A 20,909-nucleotide genomic window follows, 5' to 3' on the forward strand; every position below is an offset into this window, starting at 1 on the left:
CAAGGCTGCAATGTTGGTGTCGAATCAGAAGTTAAAGGTGAATCGGGGCAGCATACTGACCGGCTTTCATTTTTGGGAAATCTTGTCACGTAGCTACTTTTACTTTTAATTCATTTAAATGTGACAATGTACTGAATACCAAGTTGTTCCGCTATTTAAACAGGTTTGACTGACGCGCATAACGCACAATCCGACAACTATGAGTAGTTGTGACGTGATCTGGTAATGGATCCCCATGAGAACAGAAACAGCATGTAGCTAATGAGTTAAATGAGAAGACAACCTGGGCTCAAAAGCACAATGGAACGCCTCTGTATTCATGCAGAATGCCACTTTTAGAAGATGAGAGTATGCAGAACTTCTGCAGCGGTAATCACGGGCATGTACACACTAAACCAAATCAAATTTGAAGGAGTCGATAAGCATCTTGCATATCTTTTTCTTACAAAACAACACAGCTTACATACTCATCCTTATTTCAGCTTATGTAATCTTTATCCCCACGTGAAGCATGCCCAAAAACTAAAAACTACACATGACATAAACAGATCACTTACCGTATGTATGTGCAGTGTGTGAAAGAGTTGCCTCTGGCTGTGTTGCAGCGCGCTCGTAAGAGGCCGAACTCTTCTGTGGCTCTGAAAGCTCCCCCGCTGGCCCCTCCCTTCCTCGCTTGCTTGTCATGTGAACCGGGACACGAAAGCAACAGGAGACACCCACTTCCTTTATTAAGCCCCCAAACTTCAAAAGGGAAAACTTGAACTGCGTAGGGTCGCCTACCTTTTAAATTAGTTGCATTTCCTGATGGACAAATGGGTAAGAAATAGTTGATGCGTCCACACAGATCACAGCCTTTGGAGTCACTCCCACGCAACAGTGAGGATTTACAACCTAATTCATTGTCTTGACCCCGTTTGTGTACTCTCCAGGCTCAGCGTTTATCAGATCCCAATCATTCTTCTCCCATCAAACCACTCTGATCCAAAGTACACACGGTGCACCATTTCCAAGACACAATCCCAAACGGCCTACAGAGCTCGTGCACATGACGTCACCATTTTCACGGCGCCATATTGCCGGTCAAAAAGAGCTGCTCGACAGTGTGGGGGGAACATCGAACCGGAGCAGAATATTCACAATGCCCGAGACTTGTTGTGCTGTTGGTTGTTACAAAAGATGAGACAGCTATTCAAAGAGATCATTCTATGGAATACCAGCTGAAAAGACCAGAAAAGATCGACGGATTTCAGTAATTAAATGTGATGGATGGTGACCAAGTACAAACGACGGTGTAGAAATCGCTTCATTTCAGGTAGGAATTATTCTTCTCAATCTCAAATTCCCAAGAAGTATTTCTAATGCCAAGTTGGTTCATTTGAGAACAATGAGTTGAAAAAAAAAACAAGTAATCATCTCCAACATACAGGTAAAAACATCTGTCACGGAGAGGTTTACCCAAGTCTAACGTGTGGCCGCAACACGCTCCGTGTACGGAGGAGCCGACTTGCTGTCTTCCCCCCCAATCATAGTCAATGAATGGGAGTAGGTGTAAAACCAGGGGTCATTTATTTAAAGTGGCTCCATCACTCTGTGGGATTTATTCTTGGGAACAGATCCAGCAACAAAGTATTTGTATGCGTCCAGACTTTTCTACGCTTTCAAACTCTTCCGTGTAAATCTCGACGACTTACTCACCAGATCCATGTGTCGATCCAGTTGTCCAAGACAAGCGGAAGCGGTTTAACAGTCCACTTTCTTATTGGGGAAAACATCGACTTCGGCGTTAAATACGGGACCTCTATGCCAAGTGTCTCTCATTTTTCCACGTACCTTTGTTTATTATCACCTTCTAAATGTTTAATGGTATCGGACAAAACTCTGGGCGCCATGCTACAAGATATTTTCGTGCCGTCTCCAACCGACTTAGCATTGAAGAATGCTTTGCTAGACCGTCAATATGGCCAGTCATGTGACTTCGGTGACGTAGGTGCTCGAGCTCTATTAACACTTGACTAGCATGGACACGTTTAGACATACCGCTGCTTCAAATTCAGCAACCAGTTTCATTATAGCATTGTTGTTTATGAAAATCATGAATTTATTGCCAAGCAAGCATTATGTGAGAACTGCTTGATAAAATTCCTCCCCGAAAAAATAGACCTGCTTCCTTTTTGCTGCTTAAGAATGCAAATGGATAACGTAAATAATATGCTGTCAGATAATGTACGGTGACACACCCCAGATATACACACAAAAACCAGAATTGACAAAGAACGTGATCTCCAACTTCGGAAAATGTGGACAGAAATTCACGCTGACGGACAATCGCATCCCGACTGGCCGAGAAACGTAAATCGAAAAACAATTTAAACTACACCAATTGTTTTAAAGCAAGCCAATTCCTTTGACTGCTGTTCTTATGGAATATGTATCCATGTGTGATTAGAGAGGAAACAGCTGTCTGCAGCCTGACAGGAAGTGTAATTACAAACCAGGGCAGGGGCTTTAGTCCAACCGGCCTGCCACACGAGCACATGTACATCCAAATGCATATTCTAGCCTTACATTCCTGAGAAAAAAAAAAAAAAAAAGTTCTTCACGGACATTTTTTTGTTTCCATTCATTACACAAACTTTACAGCCAAGACAAATAAACATTCACTATCTGTACCTGCCAAGCAATTCACCGCTGACTACCATTAAAATGGCATTCATCAAAACTGAGCAATCCTGATGGGTCTCCAAGTTTTGGCTAGAACAACACAGATGGACTTTAAAGTCTTAAACTGTCAGAAACCCAACACTGCCTTCCTGAAGTCGGGGCCTCTTTAAAACTCTTTCTTGATTTCTCCTTCCAGCTCTCTGAGCCTCCTCTTAATCATTTCGTGAAAAGCCGTGTACTTAAACTGGCTAGTCAAATCTGAACACAATCCGTTCTGTGATGCCGGTTCAGCTCCCGGTTAAGAGCTAATTCAAGTGAATTCATTTGTCCCGGGCTTGAAACTTAGCATCCTAAAATCTGTAGAGGTGATCTTTTTTGTGACACTTGCGATGTTAGCCATCGTAGAAAACTAGCCGGCTGTCCATCTAGATAAGTGGTTTTCAAACTTTTTACACAAAAACGTCACAAAAATAAAGTCTCAAAAAAATACTTAGCTCATCAAGTACCACTGTCGTGATCAACATGAAAATACAGTAACATAGTAAGTTCAAGTGTACAAGGCACCGACCGGTTTTACTCCAATGTAATATTACGTCATACTGTAAGCCACTGTAACATTATGTCGTTTGAACATTAACACTGTAGTTAAATATAGAAAAATAATTTAAAAAAATTGTTAAAAAAATGTATACAAATGTGTGTTCTGTACTGGATTTTAAAAAAAAGTTCAAGCTACCATGACATTATGAATAATTCTATTAATTAATTCACATTGTAGTTACTGTTTCCCCTCAGAGGGCCGTTATGAATGTGAAACCATGAAAATCTCTCTTACTTTAGTACAGATTTTTTTTTTTTTTAAATGATGGAAGTTGATACTCAATTTGCCTTCGCGGGCCACAAAAAAATCATGTGGCGGACCATATTTGGCCCCCGGCCCTCCAGTTTGACACCAGTGTGCTAAAGGAAGCCTGCGTACCCATAGTAGTATCACACAGAATTACTGATCCAGGACCCAGATGAGGGATAGGTATATTCAAGACTAAAATTTGTACTTCCAATCATCAATTTTCTATACTGCTTGAGCTCGGTGTTCCCCCGCAATTTAGGGCTTGGGTTAATGTTAATGTAGCTGATATCAGATGTAAGGCAGGGTTTATGCGTCGTGCCCGTGGACAATTTAAAATCTTCAACGTTAACCTAACATCCATGTTTTTGGAACATGGGGAGATTCCAAAGCATCAGGAGAAAACAACACATAATTGGGAAAATGAAACCGTTTTCAGCGCTACTGTCACTTAGTGCCTGGATGAACTGATTAAGCATTTGCATCATCAACTGTCCGATAAGTGTGTTGTCAAAGTTTCCCAAGTTTTATGGTTAGCAACCCACTTTGTCTTTGCCATCAATGCTATCCTGAAGCAGAGGGCTCAAAAAGACGAAAAGGAAAAGTGGACTGGGTCTTTCAGATGATAGCTGAGGGGAAGCCTCACAAGATTTCACATCAAGGTTTTTTGACTTTTCAGACATATTTTCACAGAAAATGTAGGGTGAGGTTGATTTAGCAGACTCCACTGTAATAGTATTAGTAATAATTAGCTACTACTATTAGACACTAGCAGTGGTCACTTATAATGCTTTCAATAGCATTTGAGTTTACTTGCTGAGTTGAAAGGACTTCATTGCACGCATACACCATTTTTATTATTATTATTATTTTTTTTAAACAGTGCTAGACAAAGCAAACTGAAAACTTTTCTTCTTCTCTTTGAGGGTAACATTTCCCCTCGTAGCCCTGGGGTCTTTATAAGACATGATGAAACATGATGAATTAAAGACACGTGGGCCTGATGCTTCCTTTGTTTTAAAGTACACGAGTAGCAGGTCTATCGCCCATAAGAAAAGAGGTGAATGGATCTTATCGATTAATAGCACAAATTTGAAGACATCTTGGGGCACTAACTAAGGTAAAGTTTGAGTTGCTGAAGCCAATATTTAAGTTTCGCTAAATTGTACATCAGTAAGAATCTAAAATAAGCACCAAGAGAACGAGGTGCAGGACACCATACGGTATACCTTGAGATAATTTTGTGCTGCCTGTGTGAAAGATGTGGGAGGTGAAAAAAAATTTTCATGTACGTATTGTAGCCGAAGGGCATTCAAAGTATATGTATGACAAGTCCAATTCTCAGAGAAATGCAGAAATGTACTACCTAGATTTGGATGATTTCTAGTAAACAGGCCAGGTAAGTCCTAATAGTGTCATTAGCAGTTCATTTGATGGAAGCTTCCCGCCTCCTAAAATGGAGATTGCCGTACTGATGTCATGTTGGTGTTTAAAAAAAAAAAAAAAAAAAAACCTTTTCAAGATTTTCAAGAAGATTACTAATTTAACTGCAACGGTTTTTAAATGCTACACTGCCAATAGACTGCAACAGCGCCAATGCTTTAATATATCCCAGGTGTTATCAGGTTGAGTACCTGTGCAACAGTATCTCCCGCTGGATACTAGCGGAATTACAACATCCATCCATTTTCTAAGACGCTTATCCTCACGGGGTGCGGGAGTGCTGGAGTGCTGGAGCCTATCCCAGCCAGCTAATCGCAGGGCAAATAGAAACAAACAACCACTCACTTAAAAAATTTTGACTTGCCACTTAATGCATGTTTTTGGGATGCGGGAGGAAACCGGAGTGGCCAGAAAAACCCAACGCAGGAACGGGGGGAGAATATGCAAACTCAACAAAGGTGGGGCCGGGATTTGAACCCCAGCCCTCAGAACTGTGAGGCTCACGCTGTAACCAGTTCCACTGTGTCGCTGGAATTGCAACAATAAAATTTAAACCTTACTGCAACTAATGTGGAATCATGATTTTTATTGTGGTAATAACTAAGATTTGACATGATGGAGCTCTCAGTGGTCCCCATCACGAACAATAACATAACTCCTACTCTCCTATTTTCACTCAGCCTGCTACTTTTAATTTATTCAATGTTTATTCGGATCAGGCAAAATGAGAGATTGTTTTGCAATGCTGACCTGGCAGCAAACAGCAAAGCAAAATAAAACTACACATTTACAAAGACATACACAAGAAATTGTACAATATGATGCACACAGAACAAAACAATAATAATGATACAATCATAAATGGGGGGGGGGGTTTCTTTCGGCTTGTCCCTTTCGGGGTCGCCACAGCGTGTCATCTCATAAATAACCAGACCAAAAAAAAAATTAAAAAAAACACTAGCTTCCATTGGTCAACCCAAAACTTTTGACTTGTAAGCACAGTGTAAGGCTCTCTGCCCATCCACTTTCCCTTTCCCTTCCTTCCCTTCCTCTCTCATGAATTCACCTTACTCAAACAAATACCTCATATCCATAAATTTTAAAAACGTATGACCGCAAAGTGCTATGAGGTTTTATTGACAACATATTTAACCAGCAAATTGTCTTGTTTGCTCATTCCACAGTGCAAAGTACAAAGTGCATAACAGCCCGACATAGTGACAACTACGGACGCCTTTATGCAATAGCGCTAGCTTCCCGTTTCGTATGAACGCAAAGTGAAAGTAAAGTGTCTTTTGGCCCACTGCCCGGTTTCATTTCTGAGGTAACAGTAACTCGGGAAGTATTAAGGCTCTTCGCAGGCAAACACAGCTCAGATGCGAGGACAGCTGACTGGTGAAGGTAAGAGCGACCCATCTGTTTACTTTCTTTTGAAAATCAAGATAACTGACAGCTGCAGCAATATTTTCTCCTTCAGAACACAGAGTTGCAATTAATTTTTTCAACTAGAGAGATTCAGATTCCGCATTACAGCCGAGATTTTACTCTTTGGCACCTAACTTGGAAATGCTTAGTTATTTGCTAGCTAAGGCTAATAATCATGAGTTTAGACTTTCAAGTTTATTTGCTCTTTTAATCTGCTATGAACCTTTTATTCATCATATGCTATGAAGTTGTGTATTATGTAAATATGTCACTATCACTTTCTTGCGTTTTACACAGTGGCTGAAAGAAATATTTTACTCATCATTTTTCTCAATTTAATACATTTCCAAAGGTGCTTTTGATCCAAACATTTCACCAGATGTTGTGAACACCCCAAGTAACCTATACATACAAAGAAAGTAGAACAAATAAGATGAGAAATTAAGAGGTGTGTATGTGAAATGGAACAGGAAAAAAAAAGTACTGAACATGCCAACTCAGTTGAAATCTTCGTGCAAAAGCCTTTGTTTGCTATGACAGGTCCAAGACGCTTCCTGTTTGGAGAAACTAGTTGCGCGCATTGCTCTGGTGTGATTTTGGCCCATTGCTCCACACAAGCAGCTTTTAAATCTTCTTTTCTATCTTAATGAATTCTTTTATGGACCTAGACTTTCAGTTTTTTCCATAGCTTACTAATTCCAGGCCTTTCTAAAACTCTCCATAAGAGACTACGCTTCTGATTATTTTTTGCACTGCTCTGTCACAAATACTGAAAGGAGCACCTGATCTAGGCAAATCTATGGTGATTTTATTGGTTTACCACTTATGTATTACGGCGCCAACCGTGTTCACTGGAATTGTTCTAAAGCTTAGACATGCACATATAACAACGTCATAGTTATCTTTTTCAACAATTAGTTTTCGATAAGTCGTGAGACAGCGCTTCGCTGTTGCCTATCATTAGATGTGTCTTGACTCCCCCTTTGGCAATGAGATCGTTCGGTAGGTCATCAATTAAGACTGAACCAGATTCGCATTGACCTGGGGCTAGACCAGGGGGCCGGGAACGTATGGCTCGCGAGCCATACCTTGCTCTTTTGGCGGTTCCATATGGCTTGCGGAGCCCTCATAACGACATACTGTACATGCGATTTCCGGCGTGCAGAGAAAGTTTGTCCTAGTGGGGTTGCCGTAGTTAGGTGCGTGAGGCAACACAAATGATGTAGAGACAGTTTGGCCTACTGAGTTGTCGTAGTTTTTGCGTGGTAGTCAAATATCCAGAGGTGCAGAAGGGTCTTAACGCTGATCGTGTCGGAACAACTAATTATGGAAACGCTTTTGACAAAGGTCGCTCAAAGAAAAAAACTTTGAGGAGAAGCAAAGTTCTCAACAAGAATTGAGAGACTTTGTGGAGATGGAGGGTTTTGCTGTGTGTTTAAATTCACAACTTAATTTCTGATCTTATTTGTTCTACTTTCTTTGGAGGTATGAATGACTTGGTTTGTTGCAGACATCTGGTGAAAATTCATATTCATGTCAATAGGACCTTTGCAAATATATTTTTTGAGAAAAATGGTTGTCAAACTTATTGCAACCGCTGTATTCATTTTTTTTGTACTGACTTGCATTAGTTTTTATTTTCCTTCGTTTTACTCTGCTGTCTGCAATTGCCTAACCTCGATAACTAAAGCTTAAATGAAAAAAAAAAACAAATCAAAATGAAATACAATTGAAGGACCTGTCATTGTAACGCATGTGACAAAAAAAATTCAAGTAATAACGCTTAAAACATCCATACAGGTTGAAGATGTCGGGAGGATTTGTGCTCTGCTACGCTGCTCTGCTCCTTTCTCTCACCTCCGTTTGCGCCATCAAGAAGCTCAACTCCATCAACGATTTGAAAAAAGTTGACTTTGGTCGAGCTGTGCCCAAACACAGCCTACTGCTGCTCCACTGGTTCGCAAACACAATTGACATCGACAACAACGATGTCATACGACTGACCTTTGACCCCAACCTGGGAGCGTACGGCTCGCACCACTACGGCAACTACGAGAGGCTGCTGAACCCGTTGCCTCAGGGGAACGGCAGATATCGCTACTACACCGTCGGGAACCTCTACCAAGGCCAATCCCAGCTTCCCGATTACGTCCTCCACCCGCCAAGGGAGGAATACAGGGGAAGAAACCGGGACCGGATCATATTCCGAGTGAGGGACCACAACACGGGATGGCAAGCCGGCGAGACAATCGATGAAGTCTACATGACGCAGCATTACGAAAACTCAAACGAGGGGACGCGTTACGATCCTGTCCACACGTACCGGATCACAACCAACCTCCTGAGGCAAATCAGAGAGTTTTCAGTGGAAGAAAACCAGAGCAACTCATTGATGGAGCTCAGAGAAGACTTTGGAAGCAACATAGACGACTCGCAGTTAAGGTTCCTCAAACTCACATGGCGTGGACTTGCTCACCTTGGACTGCTGCTGTTTATCGTCTTGGAGGAAAAATACCACCAAAACAACAAACCGCGGCCTGCAGTCAAAAGAAACACGCAGCCCCATTCCGTCATCAACATTCCAGTCTTCAGAGAAAACCATCAAGAACGTCCACAAAGCTGGCATCAACTAATTGCTCAGGACCAAATTCAACTCGAAGTGACGACTGGAACGAAGGGAAAAGCTGGGATTCTTTGGCGAGGCGTTCCTGAAGACCGCCTGAAGCAACGTGTCATGCTGGTACTCTATAAGGACAATAATGCCGAGAAAGCATTGTATTCTAAAGTGATTAGTAGCGATTACGGCCATGTTGACACCTCAGTGCTCCTGAACGTTGGCCTCCAGGCTCGGCTCCATAAGACGAGGACAAAATACTGTTTCTGGACAGTGCCGGGTGAGGAGATATGCAGAGGAGCTGAATTTAGAAATCCTGAAAAAGTTAGAATACATGGCTACGATGCAAGTCTGCAACTATTTGTGAAGGACGGAAATGCGTGCGCTCGCTTATTTGTGGGCAAGTCCTTCAGAGATTGGAAGACAGAGTTTAAGACATCCTGGGTCGGGTTCTACGACAACGTAAATCAACCCACCAAAGAATACAAATGGTGGCAATGGCAGTGGGCCACGAGATTTAAACCGGCGCCCACTCATCTCGACCCCTTTCACGATGTTTACGAGTACCACTCCGGTATGGTGGTCGCCCCGGGAGTCCAAGCCAGATTCATTCTAAGGAATGACATCGTTTTGGCTCACACGACAAGCTGGACGTGATATCACAAATTTCATATAGCAATTCATGAAAGTCAGAAAACTGGATTCAATCAAAAGTACAGTACTATCAGTTGATGTAAGCACCATTTGCGTCAATAACTTGCTAGGACAATTGATTAAAAAAAAAAAAAAAAAACTACTGCACTTGAACTTTGATTCTTTGGCCTGGAGACTCACGTTCAACAAAAAAAACGTGACAAGCAATGGTGGAAAAAGATGAAGAAAAAAAAAATCAGGTGGAAAAAAAAAGACTTTAGAACTAAACTGCTGTATATGTGGGGGGGGGTCAATCATCACATCTTGTTTTGTCTGTGTCTCACTTCACAGAGACATTCCGTTCAGAGAAGTCTTATTTGTTTTTGTAATGTGTATGACTACATGAAATGTTCAGATTTTTTAAAAAAAAAAAAAAGTTGAATCATGCAGTGTGAATGTAGCCAAATGGCTTTGGAGTGTGATAGCTCCCTTGCTCTTACAGCACTTTTTCTGACATGTATTTATAATCAGTTTGTGCTTTTTTATGGACCTAATTGTACACTTTTAAAAATTAAATTTGTAAAATGGAAACCACTCGTGACTTTCAACTTATTTGATACACGCTAAGGTTGAATGTGAACCTAAACGATCAGTTTACAGAACTCCTCAGCCTCTTAATTGTGCACGTGACATCCGATGAACCAAAGACGCCGTTTATGTACACGCAAACTGTTCACGCTAATCCGCTTTCCATGAGAGTTATGGCGATTGTTGAGCGATCGCAGGGTGTTTTGTCACGGTCCCCTTTGCCATTCCCCAAAGCGAGGAGGAAGTGCTTTTACCGGTATTGCTGAATGCCGCGTGGACAAACTGTCGGTCTCGGGTTTCATGTCACGCTTTGACCGCGTCCAATCGCACTGCATCGACCCGCCACTGATATCCTCTTGACGCTAAACCAAATTGATCAAATTACAGAGCGTGTGTTTAACTCTTGAATTGTCGTTATTGGTCCGTAATAAGTGAACGTAAATGATTCGTCGGAGCAGTTGTCGCGCGTGTGATCCTCGTCGCTGTGCAAAATCACAGACTCAGCTGAAGCAGCATGCATATTATTTTGCACGTCAAACAAATGATTTAGCAGCGAGACCGTTCCCATCCCTTGTGACAGGCGCGTATTTTTCTTGAACACAGTTGGAGCCTTTCAAATGAAAAAGAAAAAAAAAAAATGGATTATCAGCACAGGACCCAACAACTCATGAGACAATGAGTCATCAGTAATCTATCTGTAAGAATATTCACTTTATGCGAGGCCAGATGCTGTTCATGTGCTTAGAAAAACTTTTTTTATTTGTTTGGGGCGGGGGGCAATAGAGATTGTTTAAACGGCGGAACGGTGGGCCAACTGCTTAGCACATCTGCCTCGCAGTTCTGAGGACTGGGGTACAAATCCCGGCCTCACTTATGTGGAGTGTACATGTTCTCCCCCGTGCTTGGTTGGGCTTTGTCCAGCTACTCCGGTTTCTTCCCACACCCCAAAAACATCCGTGGCAGGTTATCCATCCATTTTCTTTGCCGCTTATCCTCACTAGGGTTGAGGGGGTGGGTGCTGGAGCCTATCCAGCTGTCAACGGACAGGAGGTGGGGTACACCCTGAACTGGTTGCCAGCCAACCGCAGGCTACATAGAAATAAATCACATTTGCACCAAGAGGCAATCTTTGATTAACCTACCACGGGGCGGCACGGTGGATCAGCTGGTAAAGCGTTGGCTTCCGTGCTGAAGATCCCGGGTTCGATTCTGGCTCCGCCTGTGTGGAGTTTGCATGGGTTTTCTCCGGTTTCCTCCCACATCCCAAAGAACATGCCACTTTAATTGGACACTCTAAACTGCCCCCAGGTGTGATTGTGAGTCCGGCTGTTGGTCTCCATGTGAACCTGCAATTGGCTGGCGACAAGTTCAGGCTGTACCCCTCCTCTCACCCAGAGTCAGCTGGAATACGCTACAGCGCGCCCCCAACCCTAATCAGGATAAGCAGTCGGGGAAATGGATGAATGGGCACTGTTGTCTTTCATTCAATTCATGAACGAGTGAAACTCAGAACTACACAGGTAATGCATAAGTGCTAATATCTTAGAATCAAGGATTTGGTATGCTGCGTGCTCACTTTATCACACCCATGTAGTGACGCAAGATAGAGTACATGTCAAAAGTCACTCTTGAGAAGCACTCCACACGGGCTGTTTGGCATTGTTGTGCATTTATGAATCTTAACTGTGTACAAGGGTTGCTGCCGACTTTTATCTTGGCATGCAAGTCAAGAGAGATAAAGCACTACCCATGATATAAATAGAAAAATCATTGTACAAGTGTCACCGTGTTAATACTCCTCAAGTACAGGAGGTATAAGAGGTCTACACACCCCTGTTCAAATGCCAGTTTTGTTTTTTTTAATGAAAAATGAGACCAAGATAAATCATTTACCAACGTCTTTGACCATTTGACGTTTTTTTTTTAAGTAATGGGCCTGCACTGAGGTTTGCGTGGGCTGTCTTATTTTGTTTTCTACTTGCACACAGGAAATGCACTTTCTCACATGCTTTACCCTGTTTCCTAACCCTCTCTTCGACTAACTCCTTTCTTTACCTGCACACGCACAACAAAACAGAGTAATACAAGCTGGTGTCTATTATCTTTTTTTAATTTTCCTTCTTTGGAGTATTTATTGGCTGGGACATCCCTGCCATCGTATTCCCTTTAAAGAAACACTGGCTAACGGTGTAAACTGGAGGCGTTGAGAATGTTTTATAGCTTCCAGATTTGGAATGTATCACCTCCTGACCCCTTGCGCCTGGTTACAACACAAGCAGAGCGTTACCGCTGTCTCCAGATAGCTGCACAGAGATGAGTCACTTGCATACAGAAACGGAACTGAACCAGCGCAAATCGGAACAAAATCTCTATCCCAAACTCTAAACAAATACAACCAATATGTCCTAATAAAATAATAGGTTTATGCTTGTATTCGTTCAATGTCAATACGTACAGTCGTGCTCATGAGAATGCAATACGGAACACTACCGACAACCTGTCAGCGACACAAGACGCCATCACGTATGTGTGCATTTTGTCCAGATGGTGGTGCCAAAAGGCAGCGAATATGGTCGCCACGATTGCTATGGCGAAAGATTCCAGACAGTTCTCAAAATTCTTACACCAAGTCCTACCTCGGAAAATATTTTGCTCTCCAAGTACACCCATAATGACCAACAATGGAATAGTGTAATGTGGTAGTCCCAAGTGTTAAATCAAACACTTTCATTTTGAACGTAAACCACTTTAGAATAATCCACAGTTTGGACCTTCGTGAGGATAAGCGGTACAAAAAAATTGATGGATGGATGAAGATGAGCACTTTGCTGAAATATAGTACTTGAATTCAGAACAAGATTACACACAAATGTGTCATGCTAAAAAGTGTAATAAAACTGAGCTGTATGTAAACAAAGTACTGTCCTGCTTTTAATAGAGATTAATCTGATATAGATTTATATTTTTATTAAAATTCACTGCCACGTTGTGCACACTCTTGATTCAGTGATTATTATATATACACACCACTAGAGAGAGACTATGTACCACTAGTAATACGACTCATACCGCACTTTGATAATCACTCCTGCAAACTATAGTGAATTAAATAGTTTCAAATCACCATTATTTATAGATTACAGAGGAAAAGTTATCGTAAGAGGCAATAACTGTGCAAAACTTCAATTTGTCTGAAATGTAATCACTTAATGTCAAATCTAACCCCAGCCTAAAAACCCTATGAATTATAATCATGCTGCAATAGTCCTTGGCGTCTTCATTCCCCGCTTTTCTGGAACCAGGACCTGCAATTCTCATCATCACCCGCATGACCTACTTTTGAGCTAGTGGCCCTCCTTTCTTAGTCTGGATACAAAATTAAAACATTAAAATGACACTACATGTTTATTTTTTAACCCATAAATAAGTGGACATTAATGTCGTCCAGTCCTTTTTCCCTATCAAGCCTTTCAGGACCCTCACCCACAGTCAATACTGCATGAGCAACTTTTTGTGTAGCAAAGATTCTGAAATGGATATTCTGTAACATTTAAGCTCGTTTGCCGTTTGACGAGTACCTCTGAATGAAGACTGCTACATTAAAGGTCAAGTGTCATGAAATGGATGATTTTTACTATGTTATTAATGAAAAAAACGGCAGTGGGTATGGGCCCATACGTTTTTTTCACCACAAAACATAATTTTGACATGTCTGCTGTTAGAAGTAATCCGCATATGATCTAAATATGTTTAATAGTAGGGGCCACCGCGCGTTTTCAATGGCGAATGTCCGGGGTGATGTCACGGGCAGTAGATGCAGCCAATATGGCGACCACTTGGATGTCGAATGACACTTCGGCAACTTTGCGCGTGGATGACGCGCTCTCTGCTCATATTTATTTTTTCGTGTGGACATTGAAGTGAATAATGTTATATGTATTTTTCATTTCAATATCTATTTCAAAATGTTTATCGGGATGACACTTGACCTTTAAGAGGGCTAAACACATAATGACAATTGGACCAAATTTGAGCATTTTACCTCCCTTGCAATCAATTCAGCAAAGGCCTAATTAAGAAAAAAAAAAAAAATTATCCTGGCCGATTATCCTGTGGTGTGTGGTATTTTTAAAAGCTCCCTCCCACCCTGATTTGCCCAAAAACGCTTTGCCTTGACCTGGCAACGTGGTCAATATTTTGTGATAGTTTCCAGGTAAGAGTAAACTTAGCTTCTATTTCTAATTTGCGTCGGTAGGACAACAGACATCCTGTTACATGGCTGGTCAAATCATGAAGAGAGTCTTTAAAAAAAAAAAAAAAATAGGAATAAACTTTTTTTTTTATGCTGATGGTGGAGTGGTACACACGCCGGCCTTTGGTGCGGGCGGGGTGGGATCGATTCCCGCTCAGTAACGAGGTCGATATCTGACTGGCGACCAGTTAAGGGTGTATTGCGCCTTTCACCTGAAGCTAGCTCGGATAGGCTGCAGCTTTGCCGCAACCCTTGTGAGGATAAGCGGCTTGGATAATGACATAACATGACTTTTTATGCTGGCCTCAACTTTTAGTTATTAAACCTTTTCGAAAAATTGCATTTGTTCTTGTAAAATGTTTTAAAACAGCTTCCCATTTAAGAACTGTTAATTTCATATTGTTATACTTATTGTTATATGCATCGTGGGGTCACCCGGTCTGGCCGCGCGCGTTACCTTATTTCCGGGTCTTGTCGCAGGCGTTCGAGTACCGATTTTCGTTCGAAAACAGAAGCAAAACAAAAATAAAAAATCTCGAAATTCGAGAACGGAGACGTTCGAGAAAAGAGTATCCACTGTAATTCCAAATATAATTCATATCGATGGGAAACATCAGCGCGACATTGTAGGTTCTCATGGGTCGGGGATTAGAAAAGTGCTTTACTTACGGTCTGTGGGTTGAGGCGTGGGGGTCTCTGCGACAGTGGGCGGCACCCACTCCACCCTGCTGTCAGCCACACATGGCAGAGGCGCACTGGGGGAAGGAGCGGCAGGTGGTTGTTGTTCTCCACTGGAGCGGCCGGCACAAAACTATCCGGTTGTCTGAAACTCGGAATTTCAGGCCTCCGGGCCACCTCGACCGGGCTGATGGAGGACGAAGGCAACTCCGCTCGTCTCTGAGGCGGCTCGGGGATCCTAGAGACGGGCGTGGATGAGAGCTGGGCCTCCATCCTCCTGGGGGGCGCGGGCGGCTCGTTCAGCCGTGCCATGCTAAGTTCTGCCCGCCTGCTCGCGGAACTGGAGACGGAATTAAGAGAGCCGTCAGGCGGGGTGCTCCGACTACCCAGGCTCACCTCGGGTCGCTTCAGGCCGAAGCGGGTGATGCCAGCGCTGGGCGAGCTATCGATCTGCTTGGAGGAGACCTCAATGGAGATTTCAGTGCGGCGAGAAGAAGCCACTTCGGGGTTACGACCCCCTGATAACTCGACCCGCCTCATGCCGGTCTTGGGAGAACGTGGATTGGATGAGTCGGAGGGAGACGATTTGGCCGAGTAGTAGTCAGAGTTGCGGGAGCTCAGGTCATAGCTCCTCTGGCTGGAAGTCGAGGACAGCGACGAGCGGAGGGGGTTGGTGGTCCTACGGGACAGAGGCGAGGGGTGCGTGGATGAATCTGTGTCCTCCACTTCAAATGACCGTTTCAGAGCTGGAAAACAAAATTTTTCTGGTTAGGCGAGAAACAAAAGACTGAAAATTGGCTTCACGCACCCTGAACCCATCCTAGAAGAAGTATGCAAAAAAAAAAAAAAACTAGACAAAGCAAACCAAACACGATCTAAAAATTACAAGTTAGGCAGGGCCGGAAACGCTTGTATTTAAGGCCTTCCAACAAAGAGAGGGGATAATCCTTCACTGTGTGGTGTCATTTTTGGGAGAAACACGCATTCTTTTATGGAAGCTCCTTCGGAGATTCAGTCTATGCAGTGGAACACAAGTTGCTTACTCAACTACAAACCACTATAACCACAAACAGGAATAAACATGCAAAGAACAAGAGAAGTGTCCGTGAAAAATAAACATTTATACTAAGCACCTTTCAGGAGCTAAGCATTATTTTTTTTTTTTTTTAAAGTCATGGTAGGAAGCCGTATTTTTTTTAATGCATTTACACATGGTAACCTCACCTGATTTGACACGCTTCATATAGCTCGATAACATTGCGCTGGTAAAAACAAAAACAAAAAAAACAACAAAAAAAACTTGCTGAAAAATAACGTTCACGCTCGTCAACGTCAAAACAAAAACAAAAACAAAACAAAAAAACCCGAAACGAACAAATCTCGTCGTTAAACTGCCGGTTTGGACGAAAGCTCTTGAAAGAATAAATGATGCAATATTTTACGCTGACAATTTACGTCGACAACAACATCGTGGTGGTGGGAGACATCAAGAACACCTGTCTTAACAATTGGCGCATGCGCAGACGTCACCCCGTGGGCCTCAAGCGACTGAAATTGTTAATTTCACGAAAGTTTGTTATTCAAAATTAATGACGTCATTGTTCAAAACTAATTGTAAAGGGGGGTCTGCCCAAGTTGACCATAGATAACAATGCGTCGATTCAGTATAGCAACAAAGTGGCCCGTGCAATCAACGTGCTCATATAACGGCCATGTTGGAAAGGTCGACGTCCAAGGCGACATTGAAATTAGGTCTTTTTTTTTTCATCAATCCATTGTTATTTCTTTTTTCATCATTCAAGAACTTGCTGCATGAATCGTGCTTTTTAAAAATTGGGAATTAAAAGAAAAACTGGACTTTTGCCCTTAATTTGTCAACAAAACAAGCAACACAAAATGGCAGGGTTGACGGTGAAAAGACATTGATAACGTTGCATTTTTCATACCTCTGGCTGACTATGAACAAAATAGCTGATCTATTCTTGCATCCATCCATCCATCCATTTTCTTCACCGCTTATCCTCACGAGGGTCACGGGGAGCACAGGAGCCCATCCCAACTGTCAACGGGCAGGAGGCAGGGCACACCCAGAACTGGTTGCCAGCCAATCGCAGGGCGCATAGAGACAGACAACAATTGCACCCACAATCACACCTATGGGCAGTTTGGACTGTCCAATTGATGTTGCATGTTTTTGGGATGTGGGAGGAAACCGGAGGCACCAAGAGAACATGCAAAGTCCACACAGGCGAGGCCGGGATTTGAACTCCAGTCCTAAGAACTGTGAGATGCGCCCCACCAGATGATTTTGTGTGGCCCGCGGAGGAGTCAACTTCCATGATTCCTGTGACAATCTGGACCAAAATTTCAAATTGTCATATAAATGAGAATGTTGTGATATTATAAGCCTTTTCATGTTGCCATACATGAATAACTAGTTCAAAAATTTTGTGTGTAAATATGATGCAGCGATTGAAAATTTTTATGGTTTCACATTCCTAACGCGCCTCTGAGGAAAACCATAACTACAATGTGGCCCACGACAAGAGTGAGTTTGACACCCCTGAACTAGGGTGGACTAAGTACGAAGTTACTAGTGAGGTAAAACGGTACTAGGTGACATTTGCATGCCACTCGTACTGCTAGTGAAGCGCTAGATGTCATTTTGTAGAATTGTATAATGTTACTAAGAACAGCAGCAGAATACAGTTGTCAACAATTGTAAAGTTTTATCTCACAGGCGCCATACAGTTGTACTTGGGGCTGAATTAGCTTACTAGTGCGAGCAAAGAGCGTACTACTGTAGTACGAGGACAAATAGATTGCTGTACTGCACTGCAGTTTCCGCACCACTCACTGCTAAAGCCACAATAACAAACCTCCCGTGAAATTAATAATTCTGACAGTCGCTATTTTCTGCTAAGCGCAACAACGAATCCACTGAGCCGTCTGAAGAAGGCTCTCTCTGTGGCCACCGTTTGCTTGACGACAGATGTGAGGGTGACACCTGGCTCACCTCCGACCGCAGCAGCTCCAGTCCGTGCAGGCAATAAGTCTCGGTCCCAAATAAATACTCAACCCACGCAGGCATCTGGCTCCGCTCTAGGCTAGGCACCAGCATGGGAGAAGATGTTCTTCCTGGAATAGTCGCTCTTTTTCACAGCGCTTCTGTGGCTGATGGTAGTAAGCGAGTGAGTCAACAGGGAAGCAGCCGGGTCACAGTAGTCACTCGGTGCAATGCCAAATATGTCGTGTGTGTGAATCAGCAGCCCAGATTTCCTTGGTCAAATGCTCATTATAATCCCCCCCGGGACTGGGTTTCACTTAACCCTAGAGAACCCAAGACATCCAAATCCTCTTTTAAAGGAGAAATCCAGTGCTTTGGAGTAACAGTGTATCCAATAGGTCCTCTAATATGTACCCTATTTTGACAATGTGATGCTAAATCCTCTCAAATTTAATAGTGTTTTGAGAAGATTTTTGTTGACAATTAGGAATTTTCAGGGGCGCTGCCATTTTCCTGTGACGTGTACTGTGCCGTTCCAAACACTCGATTACATGCGACACCATTATGCCCAGTGCTGATTTCTCGGATTTATCCTCATATGATGAAGAAATAGCAGTATCGGTTGATCGGGAAGACGGAGGAATACTTTCATACAGATTTGAACCTGTGGCTGTAATTAATGTTGAATATTCGGATGGTTCTTCGGACGGGAATGACGCGGAGTCCCGACTTTCAGGCGGCGGATGCCTTTAGCCAAGCTTCGGTGGTGGCGGAGACCTATAGCCTAGCTTCTGCGTCCATTGCTAACGGCCACTGCCGCCTGGAAGCTCGGCTCGTGGCCCGCCACCGCCCGCTTCGTTAGCCGCGGACACCGAAGCTAGTCTAAAGGCCTTCGCCGCCACCGAAGCTCGGCTAAAGGCCTCCCCGGACGTCGAAGCTCGGCTCGAGGCCCGCTGCTGGAGCTCGTGGCCCGCCTTCGGTGCTGGCGGAGGCCTTTAGCCTAGCTTCGGCGACCGGGGCTAACGGCCTCTGCCACCTGGTATCTTGCCTCGCGGCCCGCCGCCGGAGCTCGCTCGTCAGACTCAGTGTCATTCTGGTCCCAAGAACCATCTGCAGCTGTTGGCCCGGAGCTCCCCGGGGCTTATGTCCCGCGTTGGCCTCCGAATTGTCAGACTCAGCATCATTCCGCCCGAAGAACCATCCGAATATTCACCATTTACAGCCACAGGTTCAAATCTTTATGGAAGTATTCCTCTGTCTCCCCGATCAACCGATACTGCTATTTCTTCACATTATATGACTTATTGTTAATGCAAACCAGTGGATTTCCCCTTTAAATATGTGACTCCATGGGTTATTTTGGGTGAAATCAGTATGTTTTACACGATGAAGTTGATCATCAACCAAATATGTCACGTAGATGCCAGCTCTGTGATGGTTGACTTCCACATTGTGCTAATTTCGTATTGGTCTACAAACACATCGCGTGTTCAAATATGGTAAATCCTTACTACTGGTCTCTTAGCTATGTTTACACTTGCACTGTCTGAGAAGTGTCGTAAAACTCTGCCTCTTCCCTCGCTCTGTTGGAGTCGCGAGGCATTATTTTGCCTCAAGATTGAAAGTCTAGCTGAGTAAGCCTATTTTGTTAAAAAAAATGGATATTCGTCATGCGTCGTTGAAGAAGGAAGCAGTCAATCAAGATAAGTTGCCTCAACATCCGTTTCCGCCAACTACACTGCTTAGTCAGGGCAGCATTTTGTTTATTACGTCACTCATGGCTTACACATTTAAAGGAATAGTCCGCTGAACCATGAAAAGCATTAATCTGATAGGTCATGGCATATGTACTGTACCTTGAAAATTTGAGGTTAATCCGATATCATCTAATGGTGTTTTTATCGGCAATTACGAATTTTCATGGGCGCCGCCATTTTGGCGAGTCACGTCGTTTGATTTTTTTGTTGTATGAGATTTTATCTGGCCGCTGTCGGCTGCAAAAACTTTTGTTTTTGTCGAAAAAGCTACTGTGACACGACATTTTTGATCTGGCGTGTGAGCCCAAACCCAACACGAATGTTTTCGAAACATGCTAGGACGCTGGAGTAAGCAAAGAACATGCAAACCGCCCACAGGAAGGTCGAAGTCGAGATTCAGACACAGAACCCCAGCACTGACAGGCAGACGTGCGAATCACTAGTCTAATCCACAACTTGTAGTTATTCTGCCCTTTGACAGCTGGGATAGGCTCCAGCGCTCCCCACAACCCTTGTGAGGATAAGCGACAAAGAAAATGGATGGATGGATGGATGGATGTCCAAACGTACTCCTTTTAATGTCTGCTTTACTTTCTCTTTCTACTCTTCCCTACATGAGAATAGCTCCCAGTTTATGTACTGTCATTGTAAACAACAACAACGACAAAAGGCGCGAGTCGAGTGCCGAGCTTATCCCACAGACTGTGTTTGACCGTGACTGCGATATAATGACACGTTCGCCCGCTGTTGTGCTAACTGTGGTGAGTGCGCTGTGTGACCATTGAAACAACACGCCAAAAGCCTTGTTGATGCAGTATGTGCGTGTGTTTGTTCAAACACAGCTGGAGCTCAAGGTTGTGCATGTGCACGGATGAGGACGAGGGAGGCTCGCACTCATTAATACATCTTTGCATGAACAGGAAACAAGAGATGCGCAACTTGCTGCTGTACTCGTGCCTGTTTAGCATTTGTACCTTTAAAGCCCAAGTGTCATCCCTATACAT

At 43.3% G+C, this 20,909-nt stretch overlaps 1 protein-coding gene across 1 annotated transcript in view; it reads right to left on the minus strand.

Annotated features, from left to right (window-relative positions):
• LOC133513977 (neuronal-specific septin-3-like) overlaps nucleotides 1-20,909 on the minus strand; it is a 57,912-nt gene that overhangs the window by 17,037 nt on the left and 19,966 nt on the right. The window contains 2 exon segments of the mRNA XM_061845118.1: nucleotides 15,133-15,231; nucleotides 15,234-15,887. Coding sequence (XP_061701102.1) covers nucleotides 15,133-15,231; nucleotides 15,234-15,887 — 753 coding nt within the window.

The sequence above is a fragment of the Syngnathoides biaculeatus genome, chromosome 16 (assembly GCF_019802595.1).
Source record: "Syngnathoides biaculeatus isolate LvHL_M chromosome 16, ASM1980259v1, whole genome shotgun sequence".
NCBI classification, from domain to species: domain Eukaryota; kingdom Metazoa; phylum Chordata; class Actinopteri; order Syngnathiformes; family Syngnathidae; genus Syngnathoides; species Syngnathoides biaculeatus.